Source organism: Phalacrocorax aristotelis, chromosome 1, assembly GCF_949628215.1.
Source record: "Phalacrocorax aristotelis chromosome 1, bGulAri2.1, whole genome shotgun sequence".
NCBI classification, from domain to species: domain Eukaryota; kingdom Metazoa; phylum Chordata; class Aves; order Suliformes; family Phalacrocoracidae; genus Phalacrocorax; species Phalacrocorax aristotelis.
This window is the reverse complement of record NC_134276.1, coordinates 156,815,046-156,838,930: the sequence shown is the minus strand read 5'-3', so window position 1 is coordinate 156,838,930 and position 23,885 is coordinate 156,815,046. Positions and strand designations below refer to the sequence as shown.

Sequence of the window (23,885 nt, the reverse complement as noted above, 5' to 3'; positions counted from 1 at the left end):
TAAATATGAAGAGTCACTTAACAATTCTGCCTCTAGTCTGGTACAGAATGTGCAAAGATTTGGGCCCAGCTAATATTTACAAGCATGACAAATATGGAAATCAAACTGAAAGATATATGCTACACACATCACTGCTGCTGGAAACTGGACGGTGCATGGAAGGATAATGAACTAAGGGCATTATTCATTCCAAAGACCTCTTGATTTGCCTGGCACATGACCTTGTCTCTTTTGAAAATAAATATTATTTGGCTGCAGCTCCTGCAGTGAACCCACACTTTTTATCCTCTGAAAGGCCTTATCCAACCAAAACCTTACACATCTAATATGCCATTTATGCAAAATGTAGGTAACAGGGTCCCACTCAGCAACTTTGAAAACCTCTGACCACTGGGTACCAAAGCCCAGGAGGGTCCATAAATCCTGCACTTACAACTCTAAAGTTCCCTGGCCCCTACACATCCTGCTTTTGCATATGTCGTTGTTCTGAAAGAAAGAAAATCTTAGGTACCTACTGGTTGTCTAAGCCCATCCACATTCCAGTATGCAGATGTTTCCTCTGCCAAGATCAACAATGGCAGTAATTAAAGTGTTTATGCCTGGGAGAACAGGGAATTTAGTGTACAGAAGTTTTGTGTAGTTTAGTTCTCTGGGAAGTGAAGGAAGGGCTCCAGCAATTCCAGCATTCAGGATAACTGTTTTCCCTCTAATATGAGTTTTTTGATCATGCAGCATATTAAAACCTATCTGGAATAATATTTCTTTTTTCTACACCTTCAGGAAGTGCATTTGAAGAATACAAGTAGAGGGAACACAGGAAACAGAAACTACAGAATGTAAGAACATGCCATCCACAAGAATGAAGAATGAATGTGCCATCTGCAGGATACTTTGCTGTAAATAAATTATTTGTTAAACATTGGAAGACTTAAAAAAAAAAACCTATGGTTTAATAAGCTTGATGCAATCTCAACCAATGGGCATTCTCCCAGTGAACAATGCAACTAAACATTCCAATATTAAGTCTTTAGAGAACAGAACATTTTAACCAGCCCAGAGCTAAAAATTTCTGTGGTTGATATATTACTGTTTGTTAACCTGTTTTAAATGTCCTGCACAAAAACTCTTAAAGTCCTGTGCCCCTCAAAAGCCTACAAATTTATGGGCCTTTGATGGATCCAATTGCACTAAATTAACCTATGAACACTGGCTGCTAGAGTCATTCATCAGCCTTGTCTAAGTGGTGTTTTTTTTATTTGCACTTCTATACAAGCAACAGGCTGTTTGTTTTACAGTGTCTGATAACATTGTTTGTCTACCCCTTCATATTTGCACAGTTTGACATTCCCAGTAACAGCAGCAGTAAGGTAACATATACCGTTTTAAACATCCATTAATTCCATCTGTGGCATTTTGACAGAATATGGGTTATAGATGCATTTGTTTTAAGACAGTTTTATTTTTCCTTCTCTTGCAAAGATGCAGTTTATTGCAATTTGTGAGACAAAAGATTTTTAAAAGCAGTTAAAGCATACATAGGCTCTCAAACCATTAATGACTCTTCCAGGTAATTATTTTGCAACAGTATAGGTAACTTCTTTCTTCCTCCATATAATGCAGTATGTAAAATTTAGCATATCAATAATACACATATATCAAACAGTATGTAAAAATCTCTGTTTTATAGTACAACGGTGCTATTTTATAGTTTGTTACATGAAAGGGTCTGGCCAAAACAGTAATAAGAAAAAGCAAATATGAAAAGATCAAGCCAAAGATTAAATAACAAAATAGTTTTTAAAATATTCACTTTAAATGAAATAAAATGGCTTCAAATTCCAACATGGAAATAACTTTCCCATTTTCAAAAGAAAATTCAGATACTTTTTTCCTTTTAGATGTTTGAGGGATGGTGTCCTCACAGTAATGTGGAACACAAATTCATAGGTGTCTGGGCCCGGAGAAGACAATTTGAAAAACAGCCCTCAAATGACTTCAAAGGGTAGCCCATCAGGACCTAAATCTTTCTGAAATATCAACATTCTATTCAAACGTGAGAGAGGGTTACTCAAGTTCTTTGCCATTTTCATTCTTCCCACAACCAGATGTGACTAAATTGACTGTTAATTAGGCTGCTGCATCTCTCTGTAAGAAAAGCTAATCTAATCACCAAATTACAGTATAGAAAGAGTTCTCAAGAAGAGATGAACCATAAAGTCCTTCAAACTGCTACTCACATAAGCTTTTCATGCACTCTTGTGGGAGACACATATTTTCAGATAATCTCTGCCATGTAACCTTGGTAGGTACTGCACTGATTCTGCCTTGAATAACACTGTGTCCTATGCTCCATCCTTGTAGACCAACTCGGTGCTAGATCGGGCATGCAGTAAAGAGAGATAGGTAGCCAACCATATCCCAAGGTGAGCAACAAATTTATCTGTGAGAGAAGAGAAGGCAGGGGAGAATGCACTGTTCCATCCTGTCCAGAGCTGCAACTCGACTTCTTCTCCCCCACCACTCTGCATGAGGCAAACTCAGACAAGAGATGAAGTATCCCTTTGTCAGCCCCAAAGAGGGCAGGGAGGACACTGTATCAGATGTTAGATTAGATCTGTAAAGGAAATATCTCTTTTTAAAGGCTCAAATCTGCCTTACTTTCTGCTACATCCATGGGAATAGATGACTGAACTATTGATTAACACACAAGAGAAGAATCTCTGCAGGCTGCATATTGTACAGCTCCTCAACAGTTTCTTGTGAAACAGATGGGAAAAGTAGGTCTTAAAAGTCTAACAAGTTTTTATTCCCATAGAAAATTTGGGTTTTATATTTTTTCCAAGGAAAATGCAATGTATTCCTGTGTGACCCTTTAAACCCTCCACTTTCTGTGATGTGCATGTTTATATGCACAATAGGCTGCCATTGCATCATAAAAGCAGAACAGTAAATGAATAAAAAGAATATGTCACAGCTGTCACTGCCAGAGATAGATATGTTGAAGAAGGAAGAAAATATAGAGAAAGAGATGGGGAAACTAACTTAAATTATTTTCCACCAATTCAATAAACTGAGGTAGCAATTCTGGTAGCTGTCACAGCTCTCACAGGCCTTTTTACGGCAGAGGGGATGTAGAGGGATGTATTTTTATTTCAATGACTGTTAAGAATTCTGAAATGCATTCGAAGAATAAGCCATTGTTTTGCTATCACAGATATAACACAAATTTCCACTTTGTGTCCCATGACTCTTTCTCTCCCCTATCTCCTCTTAAGTTCTAAGGGGAGGAGGGAGGAAAGGTGTGAGCACAAAAGCAATTTGCAGATCTCTGTAGTGGCAAGTTTCTTTGTAGGTAAAATTTTACTGATGCAGTGTTAACATAACTGAATAACCTTACACCATTGTGCAATTTAATTCCTGTAAATTAATTCAAATTTTGGTTTTATCTTGTGATTCATGCACTTACATTCATGCCACCATATTTCTCCTGTTGAGAAATCATTAGAAAATGTCACTCATAGACAGCAATATATAACATCAGAACTTGACAACTGTCTAAACAAATTAGAACAATTCTTGACAGAAAGTACAATAAATAACGAATAGCTACAGGAGTCAAAGGCAACACTTTGCTTTGCTAGAGAATGAATGGTATCACAAGATGGAGACTAGCTCCACCACTGTAGAGGTGAGAAATGCATGGATGAGAAATGCGTACTCATATAAGAAATCTCCAGTCATATGGCAGGGAGCACATGATATACCAGTCTGTGTGAAAGAGAAAGGGCTGCATTAGCTTAATAATCTCAATAAATCCACTACTTAAAGAAGGTGAAGCATGAGCCAAAACATCTCCATCCCAAAAGTACAGAGTAGTTGTACTTGAAAAACCTCTAATTAGAGAAATTGAAGGGTTCAGCTGGATTTTCAAAAGCACTCCAGATATTTAGGAACAGGGGTCCCACTGGATGGCATTGATTCTAATAAATCACTTACGTGGTAAAGAAAATCCCACTTTCCATCCTTCTATATCATGTAAATCACATGACAGAAGTCACAGATTTTTGCATTCTAGAATAGACATATAACTCAAAATATTCCACAGAATGTCACTGAAGTTCAGAAGTAAAAAAGTGAATTATGTCTCATTGTTTTCAGTTAGTTCAAAAAGGACTACAAATCTAAACGCACTGAAGTTAATGTATCTCTTTCATCAAGGTAGCAAAATTTAAGCCTCATTTCCATAATACAATAATTAATCATTAAGAGTTTAAATGGAAAATTAATAAAATCTAAATTCAGCTCAAAATGAACTTACAAACCTATACTTATATTTGTGTGAAAGACTTGTATGAGGCTCATTTCTTCCATTCAGATAAGAGAAAAAATAAAATCAGATAATGGGATACTGCTTACAGTCTCTGTAGATACATTAAAGTTGGGAACTTTTGCCCAAGACAGGTTAGACTGTCAATTCCGTTTTTAAAATTAAAGGGTAAATTAGTGGTAGGCTTTCTTTGCAGAAGTGAATTCCATACACAAGTAGTAGCTATGTTCAGTTGCCCACGAGCTGGTCGTTGACTTAGTATCAACTGTTCAAGTTGGTTAATGGCCTGGCTCCTAGGCCAGGCACTGCATCTTCTTGGGTCTCCATTTTAACAAGCAAGTGCATGATAACACAAGTTCAGAAAAGTGGATGCATATTTGCTTTACCTGTTACTGATTTGGCCAACAATGCCAAAGTGGTGCTATTGTTTTGTTTAAGAAAGTACTTGACTAAAATATAAAAGAAAGCATAAATATTTTTTTAATGTATGAAAATGACAATTATATAGGTATGGTTATTAAAGTAGAAATACAACTAGCCATAATTTTTCAACTTTTTGTCACTTAGCAACAGCAAAGAAATCTTAAATTGGTGGAGATGGGGCAGGAATAAGAGTCAAAATGCCACAAAAATTCATAGACTTGAAATGCAATTCTGAATCTATACTCCAAGTCAGAAATACAGATGAAGAAAAGCATTTGAAGTCAGAAAACAATGGATATGACTGAAAGCCTGTACAGATTAATGTCCTATATCATACCAAAGATTTTTAAGCCACACTCTCGCCTGAAATCAGTGTAGTGTTTGGCTTAAAGTCAGTGGCTTGGTATGATCAAGATTTCCATTGAGCACACATTTTTATTTTTACCTGATCACCTTCTCACTCATGGCATGCCCCCCAAAAGAAATGCACAAAGAAATGCACCTGATTTTAACAAAGAATGAAAATAAATATTCCTAACAAGAAAGTGATGCTATTTTTAATTCTCACTAGTTTCAAATTGTGAGAAAAAGTTGAAATATATGGCTAACAGTCTGTGAATTTTTTTTTTACTTTATGTGATCACTATGAACATCCTAATGTGCAAAATTACACATTTCATTGTTTTGTTTTGAAATGATGGTAAATTAAGCCCAAATAGAGATTCTTGGAACCTATAGGCTAGATATAGTACTTATGTTCTGATGAAGGTATAATCAATATATTTAAAATGTTTATTTTTAGTCTGAAAAGGAATAGTAATAATTTATTTGGGGACTCAACCTATACTGGTCCCTCTTTTAAGGATACTGTTCAGTGCAAACAAGTCTTCTAAATGCCAACCTTCTATTCAAAACTAACATTAATTCCTCCCTCCCCTTCCCCCCAGCAAAACTAGTTAAAACACTATTGCATCATAATCTTATTGTTTGTCTGTTTGTTTGGGGGGTGGGGTGTTTTATTTTATTCACTTTGTTTTGATTTGGGTGGCAGGGGTAAGGAGGAGGAGATGAGGCTTTCAAGTGATTAAGATTTTTTCCTCTTGGGTACAATCCACAAAAAATAAAGAATTTGCCTTGATGAGATTATTAATTATCCAGCTCATGTGTGGAAATAGCGTTAAGTAAAACAACTAGATTAATGTTGTCTTGAAAGAAGGAAAGACTTTATTAACACAAAGTTTTTACTCATTCTAATTCTACACTACATTTTGCTTCTCGCAGCATTGGAATATTCTACTGGACTATAGGTGTCCAAACACGCAGTAGCTGATATATATAAATCTTCTTTGATTTTTTTACATGAAGGGTGTTATGGTAATATCTGAAACTTGATTACATATAGTACAGTCTAGAGATACCAGTCTAGCAGAGACTAAAACAAGAAGGACCTCCCTGATGCTTACATTAGGAAATCTTATACTAGTTGCATAAAGGGTGTGTGAATGTATATATAGATATATACATATACGCAGACATATGTATGTATATGTGTATATATATATAAAGTCATAATGTGTATGTGCACATGTATGTATGCTTTTCTTCTTTTTCTACTCCAGTAAAATTTTAATTTGTTGCTTTTTACACATCATTTCTCATGGATTATGGTCAATAATCCAACTGGAACCTAATTTTAGAAGACCTTTGTATAATATGGATGTCACAAGTTAGATCCTACCTTTGTTTCTCACACCTAAAGAAATGACCTGACTTTTAAATCATGAGACACTTCTTTGGTGTCATCAAGCAAATTATCTATCTGTTTAAGTACAGATATAAAATACAGATATAACTCTGAGGGCCTTATTATGGAAACATTGATTTAAAAATTTAGTTTTATTTCATTCTTCCCCAGATAACTTCTGTTATGTGAGATTTTTTATGTGTAAGCATCCCTTCAAAGTAAGACTAATGGGTAATATAAACAGAGAAGAATGACAATTTCTGTCATTTAATAATATCACCTCAATTATCCATTTGTCAATTAGATGTTATTTGTAAGAATAATTCATGCCTCTCTATAGTACCCTTACTTATTTCAGAAATGGAAAAGACTTAGCACTGTAAATTCCTATATCTCAAATAATTTATAATAATTTTTGATTTCTCTGTATTTTTCAATAACTTTATTTTGCCAGCTTGGTTCACAAAAGTCATAAAAAGCATCACCTTGATACTTCTGCTGCTAAAAATTCCCACAAATATTTAACATGCATACACCCACCTACAATATTTACATATTCACACCTGATTGAAGTTCTTAAACAACACAAATACAGTTGGGACATTTTTTTTTCCACAATTTAAATGTATGAACCATTTTCTAACTAAATCTAAGACATTCCATCTTACTGTATTTTACATTCATTAGTATCATCTCATTCCTCTAAAGCAACAACAAAGTACTTGCAGAACAAAAAGGATTCTATCTTGATAAATAGAATCATGCTTCATGTACTCGTGTTAAAGAAAAATGTTTAACCAGATAACTACATTTACAACTGATTCAATGACATTCATATTTGGTAATGAAATATTTAACTTTGTAAATTCTAAAATCAAATTAATGTTCCACTCTTCCTGGTTTACTGGCATTAAAATGGTTTATGGTATGAAAAAAAAAGCCTACTCTGACAATGATTAAAGACAAAGGATCTAAGACCAATAGACTAAAGCGCTACCAATGAAAGAGGTACAATGTCCTTTTTTTGTGCGCAGGGATGAATTCTATCTTAACTTTTTTTTAGATTAGAATTTCAAATCAAATTCCTATAAATACTACATAAGAACTATAATACTCTTCATTATTTCCACTTAGAGACATTTTTTAATATAATAAAACACATGCAAGTTACACTGCATGACACAGTATATAAGTCTTAACTTTTCATTTATTACCATTTCTAAGGAATTAGTTCAACTGAATTCTATGGAAATCCTATGGAAGATGAAAAAAACAGTTGTTAAAAGTGTATAATGATAATAGTTGCCTGATTAAACTAAGCCTCATCAAACATGAGTCATAAAATGCTCCACTGAAAGCATACTGGTACTTCATAATCTTCTGAACAGCTTCAACTGTAGTCTGATACTTCACGTTGCTTTTATCAGAATGTGATGGTTCTGCTTTATAGTTTCTTAATCCTTGGAGTCCTTGGGTTGAATATTAAATATGTTTATCAAGCCTCAGGATTTTAGGAAACAAAGTTAAAGTAGAAGAAGCAGCACCACCTGCTGCTGATAATCAAATCATACATGAGCTTTCTCTCCTCAAATTACCTGCAAAGCCACCCAGAAGTGCTAAATGAAGAGATCAATAGCACTAGGTTTTCAGGACACCCTTTCCAATAAGAATATTAACTGTCCTCCCTTTCTTCACTGTTGGACTTCAATTGGTATCCTGACTAAAACTGGGGTTTCCATGACGCAAGCATGAATGTGGATACATGAATATCTGATTTCACTACTGAATAATGCTACTATCAACATTTCAAGTCATTATAACCAAACAGTGACAAGTGTTCAATGTTCATTCACTAAAAACCATTTAAACTCTCTATTAAAGTTCTAACTGGATTTATTCTTTCTTTTTTATTTTCTTGTGCTTACTCATAATACAATGTCACTACTTGATGACAAATAATATTTCATACTGTGTATGTAACATCATTGTGTTGCAGAATCCCCCAAATACCTCAACAATGTCTTTGTTGCGCTATTCTCCCCATTTAGCACTTATAAGCTTTTCTAGTAACAACCAATAAATCAAAATACGGAGCTCTTAATATGTACAAATATTAAAAAAAAATCAAGAATTTTTTGCTAGTTTGCAGTTCATGTAATGCCATCTTGACCATTCTCTTCCCCTCTCTCTACAAGCTGTCTAGAACAGTAAACTTTGCTCCATAAATAATAGTGTATTCATGCTTTTAAAGGCTTTTATATGCATTTATGGTAGGTAAAGGTTGGAAGAGGTAGTTGACTGATTTTCACTTTTATCTACTTTGATTTCAGTAAAGGGCTTTGTCACTCTGTATACATAAAGGCTAATGCACCCTTTGGTTTGTAGAATGTACTGAAATGTTTGCAACCCTCTTGGTATCAGGTCCAAAATGTGAAGCATTACTGTTTAAGAGGGTATCTTTCTAATGTATTTGTATGTATAGTTTACACCTCTGTGAGGTCTAATAAAGGATTATGGTTAATAAAAAATGCGTTGAAAATTCCTCATCCACATAGATTTTGCAGTAATTTGCATTCTTTCTTTCTCCTCCCTGGCATATACATTTCAATTCTCAGAATACACCAAAATCAGGACATGCCTTAATAGGATGAGAAGGCTTCACTCCTAAGACAGGACTGACATGGAGACTCAGAAGCCTTGATAAAATGAAGTGTCAGCAGAAGGAATTATGGAATCTTAGATAAAATTAATGAATGACAAGGAACAAACTTTATTCACCCACAGATGAAGATAAGTTGGACTCTGGTATATAGCCACTCACTCAGAAGCTCCTTGCTATATGAGAGCTAGGTGGTAGCTAATGTGCTCTGACTCTTTCAAAGATATCCAAGGGATATTTAAGGACCTACAAACTACCATGCCTTATATCTCCATCACTTAAATGGTTCTGAAGAGCAGAATCTGTGGGTATGTAAATAAATATTGTATGATAAATACTGTATGATAAATATGGTATCTTGCTGGAAAAGGAAGATGTTGGTTGGGAAGTTAAGCCTCAGGTATCGGTTGGGAGCTCTTTGGAAGAAAGGACAAGGATGTAGTCAAGAAAGACCAGAGTGATCTTGGATTTTCAAAATTCTTGTAAATTAGGTCCCTCATCCAAAGTTCTTAAAAACACTAAACTGTCATGAAATAAGAGGGAAGTTCTTCATATGTCAACACCACTGATTAAAAAGCAGAAAAAATAAATCAGGAAAAATGGCTAGTCGGTAGTGGAGGGGCACCATATGTGAAATCCTGCTGCAATCTGTTCTAGCATCCACACTGGTCACCCTTTTCCTAAATGAGCTGGAGAAGGGGTGAATGGTAAGAACATAAAGTGTATGGGCGATATTAAGGCAACCAGGTCAATCAGGCACAATTATGCCTTGATAAATCTATGCGGACTGTTCCTGGTTGCCGTCTTGTCCTTCATGTGCTTGGAAACAGCTTTGAGGAAGACTTTTTTTCTATAACTTTCCAGGTACTGAGGCCATCTTGTATCTCCACAGATCTTGGTCCTCTCCCATAGGTGTAATGTTTGCCTTTTTTCAGTCACTAAACTCCCACAGTGGCCATAACCTTTTTAATATGATAGAGAGTAGCCTCACAACAATACTGCATAGCCCCCGCATCACCCTCATATGTACCCCATGTGGTCCCAAGAACTTGTGTATCTACATTTGGCTTAAGTGCTTCATAATTCCAACTTTTATTGTGGGCAATACTTCACTCTGCAAGTGAACTCATGGTTCTGGGAGGCCTGAGGTCAGCCTTACCACTGCAAATGCAAATAGACACAAAAAAAGAAGGCCTCTGGCCCAAGAAATCCCTAAAGTGTAAATCAGTGGAGGGTAGGAAAGTTTCACCACATGTTGCCTTGTTCTATCGTTTTTCCCTAGATATTGATTTTGGCTACAGTGCAAAACAGTTTCCTGGACTGGTTTCCCCATCTTATCTGTACTCTGAATTCTTGTATTTTTATCCTGCTGGCACAGTAGCCGTTCTAGACTCTAAGTGCACAATCCCCTTCACACAAAATTATGTATATTTATATATTCACAGCCAATAATTTTTAAACTCACACTGTCTTATTGTAATACCTGAGCAATTTATGGAGATTTCTGTTTAAAAATAATCACCCAACAATAACAAATGTATTTTCATTCTTACTTTCTGATGATGAGATGCAGTTAACAGACACCACAACATCTTGTAGATTTGGCAACGTGGCCAAGGAACATTTTAAGAATCCATTCATTTGTAATCTTAATCACAATTTTTTAAAATATTTTAACTCTATGTATTGTATACATTACCACAAGTTTTCAGTCTTGTGTGGACAACATGTATGTGTTAATAAATACGGCTGTATGGCAAGCTATGCTAACACAATCAAAATCAAAACACTTCACAGGGATTAAGGAAACGTCCAATAAATAGTTCAGAAAAAAACCAAAATTTTAGTCACCAGCTCCTTTCTTCAGTTGTGCACTTCCTCAGATGCAGATAACTTAATTTATAGAACTTCTTGATCAAAGAGTTGCTGTGAATTAACCCAGCCTGGATATTGATTTACTGAGAAATTATCTTATTCATTGCCCTAATTGGAATTGGTTTTGGATCACAGCTAAAAAGAAAAATCAGTCTACAAATCCATTGCTACTGAAAGGCCAGCAGGGCTTCTGTAGGCTTAGTAAAAATTAGGACTGTCAACAGCAGCTGTTAAAAATGTCACCGAAGAAATGCTTATTTTATTAGTGCAGAGCTGATATTATGTGTGGAGAACTAAACTGATCTTTTTCTTCTTGGCCAACTTCATTCAGCTATGTAAGTTTTTGTCCTCTATTTTCATGCTGTTTTATGCTTGGTTAAAATTTCCTTTAGTCACACATTATTGCCTTAATTTTGGCTTACAACCTTATATTTTACTTATTATATCTCTTGTACATACTTTTTAGATAACATTGATTAGTGGTAATTCTAAGCCAATCTTTCATGTCTGTGAAAAGGAGTTACCTCTGAGAAGTATGTTTTACCAACTGAGAGGGTGACAGAGTTATTAACATTCATAACAGTTTGCACATGTTGCACTATGCATCAGTGGTACACAGATTTTCTGCTGGCTTTCTGAAAAGAAGTCATTTGTCATCTCTGTATTTTGACAACCAAAATGTTGAGAAGAAATTGAACAGAACAGGAAGAAGAGTGTTAGTCAAACTGAGATAAAACAAAGATTAAAGCAGAATTTCTAGATTACCACTGGGTTGGTTTTGTTTGTTTGGGGAGTGCTTGGACTTAACCTTTAATACAACAACTATTTCAATTAAAATGCACTATATTTGGACCAGGATCCAAGTCCTCTAGGACTCGCCTCCTCAGCATGTGCTCTCTCCTCTAAGTAATGTTTTCACTCTTTTTATTTGCTTTTTCCTTCTGTTCTGTATATCTTATATTCTTGCTACATAGTGGTCCAGTGCAATAGGAGAAGCAGAAAATGCCTTCCCAGTCCTTCAACAGAAAAAGCTAGTAAGTCTGCTGATTTGGGCATGCTGTCAAGGAGTGAGAGATAAAGGTTTGAATGCCATCAGGCTGAAAATGGAATCAAATCACATCTCCCATTGATTCTATGCATACTGCAATTAGCTTGCAAATTGAAAGAAAATAAACCTTTGAAGACTTAAATGCTATACAGAATGGATTCCAGATCCCAGTGTGGCTTACAGAAGAGGGAGGTATTTTCATTCTTGAGGTGGAACAGCTTGGGCGCACAACACACTACACAGCTTCAATCACTTTAAGATCTTTCAAGTTTAAAAGCAGATAGAGCAGGGAAAATCAGTTATTTCCACCATTAACAGGCTACAGAGAAGCTGCTAATTTTTGTTTAGTTTTGGTATAGTTATTGGTACTACAGATATATATTTTCTTTAATTCTTTCAAATAGTTTATATTTCTGCCACAGCCATTATTTGTATTCTAGTTCACCCTACAGAAGTATCAGTCTGTTACCTGTGTTTGGATTCATATGGATTTTATTGAAATTACTTGACTGCAGAATCCCTACCAAAATCTATATTCATACTGTGCAAAGGAGATAGTTTTATTCATTTCACATTCTTCAAATCATTGCGTTCCCTGCAGATCTTCATCTGTATATTGTTATCATTGCTGGTAATTCCCAGCTTCAAATATTTTTTTAAGCACACCTACCTCATTCCTAGCTCTTAGAGCCAAATCAGTCAGTAAATTTCTTGGTAATTTAACGTGCTGAACACAATCCCGTACTGATTTAAGCACATCCCGTTGTTGTTTTAGCAATCAATAAATTGACTTCAGACAAAACACTCAAATTAGCCTTTTCTGCAAATATAACTTACTATTGAACACGTTTCCTATTGTTCTCATTCTTTCTAAACAGCATTTAGCTCTTTTACCCAGCTTTTTAACTTAGTTCAAATACTGCACGTTCTCTGCTATGCCAGCCAGAACAGCAGTGCCAGTTAATATTAAAACATTTCCTCCTATCCTTAATTTCACTTTTTGCTTTCTATTTCAGTGTTTATACTGTCTGTAATACAAAAACAAGATAACTTAATAGCTGAGCTTGTAGCATGCTAACCCTATCACTACCCAAGGACTCCAGCGAGTCAAGGAATTTCATTAGCATCTCACAAACTTAGATCTCATATTCAAATGGAGACATTTCTACTGCCTTTCTAGGTAACCACTGACATCTAGGGTTTCCCTTTATATCAGTTTGAAGCTTGCATTTCTGCATCTTGTAGAATGCCGGTGGCCAGCAAGTCTGGCTCTGAAATACTGCTGAAATCTCGACGGTAAGGTCAACACACTTTCTAACCGTTCTGTTCTGAGATGGACTGGAAATTTCCTGGGCACTAAATAAAGACATTCTCTAGTTGGCATGATTGTCTTTCAGTTGTTTTGCATTTCTGTTTCCCTTCAACAAGGAAGCAGACTGGTTCTTTCAACTTATTTGCTCTAAGTGCCAGTGCAGTAACAGACTTGCCAGTATAGGAATGGCACCTGAGTCTTTGGCCAAGATACTGCAAGGTACTTGAATCAGTATGTAAATATGTATCATAAGTAGGCCCACTTATAATGTTTCTTATTAATAAAAAGGATGTTATTGAAATCATTATAATTCTACATCCATAAGTATCTCTCCATGTAATTTAAGTCTATTAATATAGATGCACTATTATATATTTTTCTTTATTAACTCATTATATGCCTTTTGCTACTTCAGTGGAAAGCTACGCAGTGAGTTTTATGCTTTTTTAATTTCTCTCTCTGGATGTGCTTTTTACTTCCTTCGCTGGTATTTTTCAACAATATTTAATAAGAGGTATGTTTAAACCTTGTTTTATTTAAGGATTTTTAAATTACTGTATGCCTTTCAAATAAATAACAGTATAAACTTCAGGCTTCCTATATTTCATATAGCTCTGATTCTTTCCCGTCAGAGTAAAAATCCCTTGATTTGATATTGTTCTGCTAGTTACCATTTTAATATATGCTCTCTTACTACTTTTCTCCATTCCTTTACTTCTTCCTTCTTTCTATTCCCTTACCAATGCAAACCCCATCAAATCCACATATTCTTTCTCTGATTTTTTGAAAGAGGTTTCTCATAGAGTAAGATTCTTCACTGCCTTCTAACAATAGACAAACTCTTCATTTCCTCACACTCCCTGGTCTTCTTTATGCAGCTGGATCTTTGCTTTTCAGGTAAAATGTAATTAAGGAGCTGCCACCGCTGTTTCTAAAATTAGCTTCTTAGAAAGTATCCATATAACCTATATAATTCTAATATATATATAATTCTATATATATAAAATATATAATATATATTATTAATCTACATAATATTAATCTATATAATATATAATTCTAACCATATAATTCTAAAACTACCCTTTCTGGCACATCTTGAGCATTCATCAATACTGTAAGTGCCTTCTTTCTCACTCTGCTTCTTTTCAACTACTGTTTTGTGTGCGCACAAGTTTGTTTGTACAAAAGCTATCAGTGCTAAACATTCTTTCCCCATCCCTCATGTTCTAGTAATTATACATCCAGAGAATCTCTCTGGAGACCATTTTCCATGATATCTGGCTTCTGCATGAGACAGTAAGTCTAGGCCATGAGGAAGAAACTTTGTTCTTCCCTTTGCAGTGCTCACTATTCCTTCCAGATTCCCAGAAGCAGATAAACACAATAATTTATTTGCTTAAAGCTGAAAATTTCCAAAAAATATTACAAAACCTCCCTCATTATGGCTTTCACACCCTCAAATGTGGATAATGCATGGTGATGTTTTCATTTTAATATGAGTTGGACAGAATAACTTGCCCAATATCCCAGAGCACAGTAGTGTTAGATGCAGGTAAGCTGTCCCTGGCACCTTGGTTAAAAAATTTAGTTTAACTGATGACACCACGGTATTTCTCCAGCACCCTGTGATTTCTTCCTGACCTGTTATGTTAGTTTCTTAAATTCTCTCAAGCACCAGAAAGGGTGAGAATCATTAGTGGTACATGGATGTATGCAGGCCAAGCTTGTATAGATGAGGGATTTTCCAGCTGCACAAAAAGTTGACTTAATGTGCAATATAAAGTTTTGAAAGGTTCATAAATCTATCAATGCAAACAAAAGAACAAACAAATACAACTTTTATTTGCAATGTCTCTCCCACTCTGAAAATATCTGTTCAATATTTGGCTAAAACCAATACTCAATAATATATAATAACACAGTGGATTCTTTCCCCTTGCCCCTTTCACAGAAATGTCTATTACTTCCCCAATTTCAGAGCATACATACAATTACAGATACTACTCAGGGAGAGGATAAATCTGTAAAACTTTAACCTCAAAAGTTTCAGGAAACTGAAAGGACAAATGCAAAAACTGTAAAAGCTGAAACATAACAGTATTTATATAATACTCTGTGATGAAGGCCCCTCTAAAACTCTCAGTTTAGAAATGTGTCATGGGGTGCCTCAGATCACTGAAGCCTGAACACATTATTAAGGTGGTATGCCATATAATTTGAACATAACATAAAAAATTGACAGTAACTAGTACAGATAATTACATTATGAGATCATGAATGAATAATTCTTTCTACTTATGGAACATCTCAGGGTGTTTTTCAGAAGAAAATTAAGCCGAATTATCTTCATTTTGCATCAGACAAAAGTGAAAGAGCAAATTCTAGCTAACTTTTTAAAAAATATACAGCTAGTCCATAACAGGACCAAAAGCTGCACTCCAGAATTCCAACTGGTTTTGTATCTGCTGTTAAAAAGAATATTTTTCTACAGACATTCTATTACCCTAGATTTGGGAAATAAGGCACCAAGTGTAGGATAGATCTGACGAGGAAGCTACTGAAATCAATTGGAAGTACTGTCAAGGCCTTTGAAATGTTTATGGCATCCTTTTCCAGTTACAAAGAGATTATCTGTCTTTATATAGCATGGGACAACGCTGTTTCACACATTTAAGTTTGCCTTTTCATTGTTCCTAGTCACTGTTTCAAATTCTGTCTTTGTTGATGAAGAATTGAACCTGTGTACTAAAATACATACATAAAGACAACCCAGACTTTTCAGAGTAACTTCAAAGAAAAATTAAGCTATTACATTCATTTGAACATAGTATTAGATAAACATATCAGGTATATATATAGGAAATATATTTATCCCACTTCTAACATAGCATCCTAAAAGTTAAGTATAGAAGTATCAGACATCAGAATCTACCAGACTGCAAATTCAGAAGGTGAAAGACAGTAAGCTGGTATTCTGACATCAGCCTAGAAATCTTACTGAAACCACCATATAGTACAGTCCTCAGGTATCACAGACTTCTAAAAAGTCCAACAAACAGATACCTGTTTCTACAAACACTGTAAACACTTATATGTAGCAGTTTCAATTGCAATCTAAACTATATATGTACTCCTAACAGCTTTCTTTTTACTATTCTTCTACCAAAATGTAGCCTCATTGGTCTCCTGGAAAAACATACACAGAAATTCAGCCACCAAAAGAGATGGTAATGGGTTTTTGTATCTCTTTCTCTAATAATCTCTTGAGAAATCAATGCCTAGATGGGTCCAAAACAAGAATTTGCATCGTGTAAGCAGTCAAGTGATACTGAATGAGGAGAAATCAGCAACTGCTACATATTTCTCACTTGTGCTGTCAGTAGGGCTGCACAACAGATGTTACCCTGTCAAAAGGGCAAAAGCTTCAAAACAGACAAACACACACACACACACACCCCGGAGCTGATTCAAGAAGATAACAAACCAATACTTTTTGAATCACTGCTAGCTGAGACCCCTCTTCTAACCACCATGTGGCTGCTAAGATTTAAGATTCTTGTAAAAAATTTATGAGGGAAACGAACATCAGACAAGCTGTAACAAGTACACACTAATTTACCAGCTGATTAAAGTTTCCAACTTTAATTTAAAAAAGAAATGCTTAAAAAAATATCTCACTGTGAAAACAATTCCTTCAGTCTCTGATCTGAAGACCGAGAGGAAAGACTAACATGCAATTTAACAATGTCTTGTGAAAAACAAAAGGAGACAATGAAAAATTTAGGATTCATCAATTGCCTAATGGCATTGACAGAGGTTTTTTTATGCTTAATCAGATGAGATTTGGACAGTATTTTGAATATGGAAAAGACAATATACTAAATTGGCGTGCCAATTATTCATTGTGCACTATGCTCAGAAGAGGACTAAGATTTTGCTCATTTCAAAGGTTTGGTAGTGACACCTCTGTTTACATATTGTGTCAAGAAGAAAGCAGTAAAAGCATGTAAGCGCCTCATCATTGAAGAAAAATTATTGAAGAAAAACATTCATCTCACCTTAAATTAAAGAGATTTGTAACTAAGAAATTGCAGTGCATGTCTCCCTACTTTAAAAAGAAAAGTCAGATGACTGCCTCAAACTTGTATTTGGAAAATATACTATGGAACATTTCAAGAATTTAAACTTGCCACTGAAAAAACATTTTGATATAGAAGACTATGAAGTTTATGTATTGACAAAGCAGCATTTTCAGGTGAAAACAATTGTTTCAAAATTCTCATTTTTATATTCTAGGGCATGCAGAGGAGCTAATACAGAGTAGAAACCTGGAGAGGAATGCCAGCTGACCCAGGGACACCTCTAAATATCAGGATACAGCTTTGGGGTTGAAGTATTACTTTTGGTCATCAATATTAACTACTGCACACCTACCTCAGTGTAGAATTTTACACATCCTGAGACACTGAACAAGTCATTCTGATATTACAGTTCATTTCTGCTAACTTTAATTGCTATCTTTACCTTAGCATCTGGCTTGACTCCGAAGAGAGAAGATAGGGAGAGGAATATCCAAGTTGTTTCCATCTTTATCCTCTGTTGATTTGCAGTCATTCATCACACCTATGTATAGCCACTCGAATTTTTTGTTTCCATGCCTTCCCTTTAAGCAGTGGAGAAAAATGTCCCCTGAAAGTGTCATTATTTTGTCCTACCACACATAGGATGAACGTAGCAGATACTTAACATTTCAAATATTAATGCTTCACCTTTCTATTAGCATAAAATCTAGGACTGAGAAATTGTGGCAAGCTTTCTCATATAGCAACTGAAAATGCCTTATCACTCATGTAACATGATGCTAGGGATCCAAAATTACAACTATTGTGATGAGGAATTTCTCACATCCTTGTATGAAAAGACCAGAGTGAAGAAGGAAAAAAAAAAAAAAAGAGGCTCTTCTAATACTTTACACATAGATTTAATGATACAAGATGAAATACTCTTCGTATTTAGCAAACAAAGGTTACTTAACTGTTCATGCTGTTTCAAAGGAGTTAGTTTGTGGTAAAATGAATCTTTCAAACTAGGGGAGGAGGAGTAGAAGTTTGAAAGAAAATATAGCAATTCCAGAAGCATTAAAGTTTCCACTGGAGTACTGCACTCAGTTTTTATATAAAATTCCACAAATGGTGTGGAATTAAAAGTACCGGAAGGGGTGCAAAAATGACCAGAGGTCTAGGAAACATGACATACAAGGAAACATGAAAGGCTTGGGCTTTTTTAGTCTTGGGAAGAGATGGCAAAGTAAACAAAATACGTTAAATGATTGTTGCGTTCCATCAACTGCATTGTCCGTTGTCTGAGAGGCAGGTGACATTAATTAATCTATACAGTGCAAAACATAAATATTAAACATTTAGCAGAATGCTACAGATATGCATAGTTTAGTTCATAATGTATATTCTGCACATTTCTTTTTAATTCTGCATAGGAGGTGTTGAAATCTGGTTTTACTGTAAATTTTGAAATTCATATGCACACAGCATTCTGACAAAACTACCTAATTTGCTGAAAATTACAAACAACTTATTTTCAAACCTTTAGAAAATGTTCCTCTAGGCTGGACATATATGTAATATCGTAAGCCTTATTTTACATCTGACAAACAAGAAACTATTTCCTTTGTGCAAAAGCAATAGCTGAAATTTGAAACAGGCACAGATTTCAGATTCATTCAGTATCTTTTCTATGGCTATATTATTTTAGGTTCTGTCTCTGGTGCAAATTCTCAGTAGACACTCAAGGCTATGCTAGGCATGCAAAATGTTCTGCTCTCTAAAATAAGACCTCTTTTTAAAAAATCCATATTTTTGATGACTTGCTATCTTTCATTAACAAGACATCAAGGCAAGCTCTCTACCTTCATAGCAATAGAAATCCTAAAAGTTTAAACACTTATATTACAGTGCCAGTGTGAAGATATATACAGCTAGTAGGGTTCTTCACTATTATATTTGTTGTTGATTAGATAAAAATAATCTGATTTCTCCCCTGGGAATCCCACAGATGTGAAGCAGCCAAAAGCCAATTTTTTTGCATAATGCAGAGTTAAGGACAACCAGACAGGAAAGGAAAATACATCACGGAGTGGGAACCTACATATTAGAAAGTGTCAAGCTGCTACGAGCAAGAAAGAGGAGCAGTGGTATCAAGGAGAAAACAGCCTGAGATACTGATGCATAGGGAAAGTATACCAGCAATGACTGACCAGAGTACCTCTGAGGAAGCTCAAGCAGTGTATATTTGGTTCCTCTCCTCATTGATTTCAATAAATCCTTTTTTGCTTGCTTGCTTTCAGCCCTGCCTTCTCATTTTGCGCCTTCTCCTCCACCCACCCCCATTTGCTCTGTAGCTCTACTTCTCTAACTTGTTGCAGCAATTGTAGCCTCAAAATATTCTGTTCGGAGAGCTTCAGTGAATTTGGCACTCACCTCACTGTCTAATATGACAGACACAAAACCTTTAGAGGGTTTTGAGAGGAGCTGCAGCTCCCCGACTTCAGTATAGCTGAATGTATGACAGCTCAAATGTGATGCAAGTCTGACTAACAGAAGAATAATACCACTCATATATGCTATGTGCAGTAGGTGACAGCAGCTCTGAATATTTCAATTATACATTCCTTATATTAGAAAACTAAAAATAAGTCAGCTATAAGCCTGCCTAAGAGCCCTCTCCAAAATCTAGTGCGATCAATGGAAACCTCTACTTTTATATTTATGGAACTAAAGAATGATTTTAGGTTGACTGGAGTTTGGTTTTGTTTGTTTAATGAGAAAGACATAAAGCATGACTATTTTGGTAAGCAAATATTTTTACAGTACCTCAACATTGTAACAGATAAGTAAAAACACAAGTTAGGAAAAAAATAATCTACAATCATTCTGAATGTATTAATGCCATTCAATTCGTAGAGGAAATCGAGCCTTTCAGTTTTGCTGTCTTGTTTTGAGACTGGTTATTTAAACAAGTTATTGCTCTCTATATGCTACTAGCTAGAGGTCCGGCTCCTACATATAACTCGTCAAGGCACTGTTAAAACAAAAACGCTGAGCCTGTGCACAAGAATAAATTGGAAACTTATCCTTCCCAACATGATGAAAAACACCCTCATGATATGGCACTGAGTATTAGAGTGCTAACATTCCAAGGCTCATGCACCAGGCAACATTCCTGTCAGCCAATTTTACATGCCAGATGTCTTAGAGGAAATGAGATCCTGGAAAGGAAAACCAATAGAAAAGAATACTATGTTTATTTCATGAAAACATGATCAAGTTCTTTTAGTACAGGAAAAACTACAGGCCAAATGCTGCAGGTCTTAAATTGAGGAAAACTTCTACTATAGCCAAGAACTTTACCAATTAGAAATCATAGAATTTGGATCTATGTGATTGATGCAAGACAAATCTGAAGTATGGTGCAGTTACTGAAAACTTTTATACAGATAATACTGTCATAACATTCCCCACAATAACAAAGCTCATAAACACATAGGCAAGGGGAAAAGGGAAGGAAATAAAAAAAAAAAAAAAAAAAAGGAATTTAACCATTAACTTCAGTGGGTTTCCAAATGAAACTTTATTTGATAAATGAAAATGCTATCTAAAAATTAATATGAAGAACAGCAGCACATGCCAGGAACCAATAAGTCAGAAAAAAAATCCCTCTTTCTCCACAGCTAAATTTGCTTAATTAAAAAAACTGTTCATCTTTCTTATAATACTATGGATTAAAAAAGTAAGATAGCAAAGTCCACCATCAGCGTGGAGATACACTATGGACTTAAAAAGACTTTGCAAAAACCCAATTGTTTCAGCGTGCTTGAGGCATGTACTTCTAACACTGCAGCAAAAGGAAAAGTGTAATTACTACAAAAAAAGGAAGAGGAAGAAAGAGGATAAATTCTAATAATCCAGTAAATATTTTACACTTACATCTAGAATATGAAAAAGAAAGTTCCTTCTACATTATTTTATCCTTGCCATGTTCCCTGATACCGTATGGCAGGGATATGCTTAACTGACCTCATTTCAGTTACTATCAGAATGTGGAGGAATATTCCAACAGTAAAAAGAGATGGTGTTCATATATCTTCATTTTCAAATCAATGAGAGAAAAAGATTGAGGATGCAGTATCCCTAATCCTCAGTACTTAGGAAACCACAATACCTTGATTTATTTCATAGCCATGTGTTTTATTATTTACTTTTATATCCTGCAATTTGCATGAAAGAATTATACTCTTAAGGCATACTCCAATGAAAAAAAGTGTTCTGCTATTGATTTTTTAATGTTTTCATTTATGGATGTAAAGATTTGCAAGAAAGAGACTGAAAACCTCTTACATATTTCTGTAGAATGAGATTCCAAGATGCTTGACCAGAATGAAGCATCTCCAAGTAAGCACCTGAATTAGAGTAAAAATTGTAATGTTTAGCACTTGCTACTGAATGCAAACCTCACGAAATGCCTTTTGCCTGGTCTTTTTCATTTGAGGTCACATTTCTTGTCCCTCACTGACCTTTATCTGTTGAAAGTCAGTGCAGAGAAGAGAGCAGTTGAGAGTGCAAACTTGCAGCATTTAATGCAATTGGAGAATATTCATTTAAATAATTAAGGGGACAGACATTTTGAAGAAGGTAAGCTAGTCAGAAATACGATAATGTTACTGAGAAAAGAAATCAGGGAGAAACATAGATAGCTTCTGTCAGTGGTTTTGCTGGAATTTTAAAGCACTTAAATAAAAGAGCAATTTCATAAATATAACCAAGAGTGACAAATTTAAAGGGCCAAGAACTAGAGGTGATGTCCTCACAAAGGCTTTTAGTAAAAAATTGGAGCCTAATTCCCTAGGACCATTTGAGTAATCTTAGTTCTTGGCATTTGCTGGGCAATTTCAATTCCCTGAATTCAAGTGGCCTTAAAGCATTTGGCTTCAAGGGGATTCAGGGTTACAGCAACCAGGCTGCCAGTTTGGAAAGGCTAGCTTAGAGATTTTTTTTTTTAATTTAATTTGTTTATTTAAAAAAAAAAGTCAGGCAGAAATGCTGGAAAAGGCAAAGGGAGGAAATGCTTTTAGGCCATTTTGAGGGAGGCAAGAACAGATTATCAACCAAGAGGAAATGATTGTGTGAACAGGGTGAGCCACAAACGCTAAGGAAGCATTATAAAAGAAAAACCAAAACCAATACATTCTTATTCTTAAAAAAAAAAAAAAAAGATGGTGGATAAAAAAAGGCATTGGGCTGATTATCTGAAAGGACCACTTTCACCTCCTAGTGCCAGAAATCAAAAGAAGAGCAGGTACTTTGGTATTCCACAATATAAGTTCCAATCACTACACCCTAAATGTAGTACAACTGCAGACACTGACTGTAATTTTTTGATTTTTCAAACTATAATGAGAAATATTTTTTGATTAGACACATCCTTTTACTTTACATACTAAAGAGACATGCAGTGGACACAAGAGATTTTAATAGGTGGGGAGGAGTGAAGAATGCGGTGTTAGGATCAGCAGTGGCAAAGCTATAACAAAATTATTGGGAATAATGAAAATACATCAATAGGAGAGTTGGAATAACCTTTAGAATTGTGTTAGGAAGATAGAAAAGATGTTTTCCTCAACTATCCAAAATAATTTCCAATTTCTAAGGTAAGATGAGAGGGTGAGAGAGCTGAGACTGTTTAGCCACAAGAAGAAAGGTGCAGGGGAGATCTTATGAGTGTGTATAAATATCAGATGCAAGGTAGTAAAGAAGTCAGAGCCAGACTATTTTCAGTGGTAACAAGTGAGTCAATGGAATGTAAAATATGGAAATTACACTCAAATGTAACAAAAAACCCTTTTTTTACTGTCAGGGTAGTCAAACACCAGAACAGGTTGCAAACTCTCCACCCTGGAGATATTCAAACTCAGACAGACGCAGTCCTGAACAATGGGCTGTAGCTGACCCTGCTTTGAGCAGTGAGGTTGGTCCCTTCCCACCTCAACAATCCTATGGTTTCATAACAACAAAATAAAATGAATTAGGTTCTCCTAATTAGAGTAGCTAATTAAAGTAGTTCCTTGAATTTATATTTACCAAAGGAAGTACAATGAAATTACAGATACTTTAACAATATGTTGATAGGTGGAAATATCTGAACAGCAAAGTGTCTCTTTGCAAAATCACCAGTCTCATCCATTCTAAAAGAACTTTGAAAGCAAGAATTAGTTTGCATTTTTAGGTGTAACAAATGGCACACAGTTGTCATCTTAAAGTATCATCAAAGCAATTTAGCTGTATATTTTATTTTATCAGACTTCAGCTATTGTTAACAACATCTGCAACAGGTTGCCCTTAAGTAAATAAAGAATACGAAAGAGTGTTGAGATGATCCAATATTCTTATGTCCCATAGTGCCTCTACCACTGTTTCTTACCTA

The 23,885-nt window shown here is 35.2% G+C and overlaps 2 protein-coding genes across 2 annotated transcripts in view; one reads left to right on the top strand and one right to left on the bottom strand.

Annotated features, from left to right (window-relative positions):
• The window catches only part of IGF1 (insulin like growth factor 1), a 57,942-nt gene extending 48,823 nt beyond the window's left edge, over positions 1-9,119 (top strand). The window contains exon 4 of the mRNA XM_075074973.1: positions 781-9,119. Coding sequence (XP_074931074.1) covers positions 781-840 — 60 coding nt within the window. The 3' untranslated portion in view covers positions 841-9,119. The remainder of the gene's footprint in view (positions 1-780) is intronic.
• PARPBP (PARP1 binding protein) overlaps positions 1-23,885 on the bottom strand; it is a 110,881-nt gene that overhangs the window by 3,637 nt on the left and 83,359 nt on the right. The window lies entirely within an intron of this gene.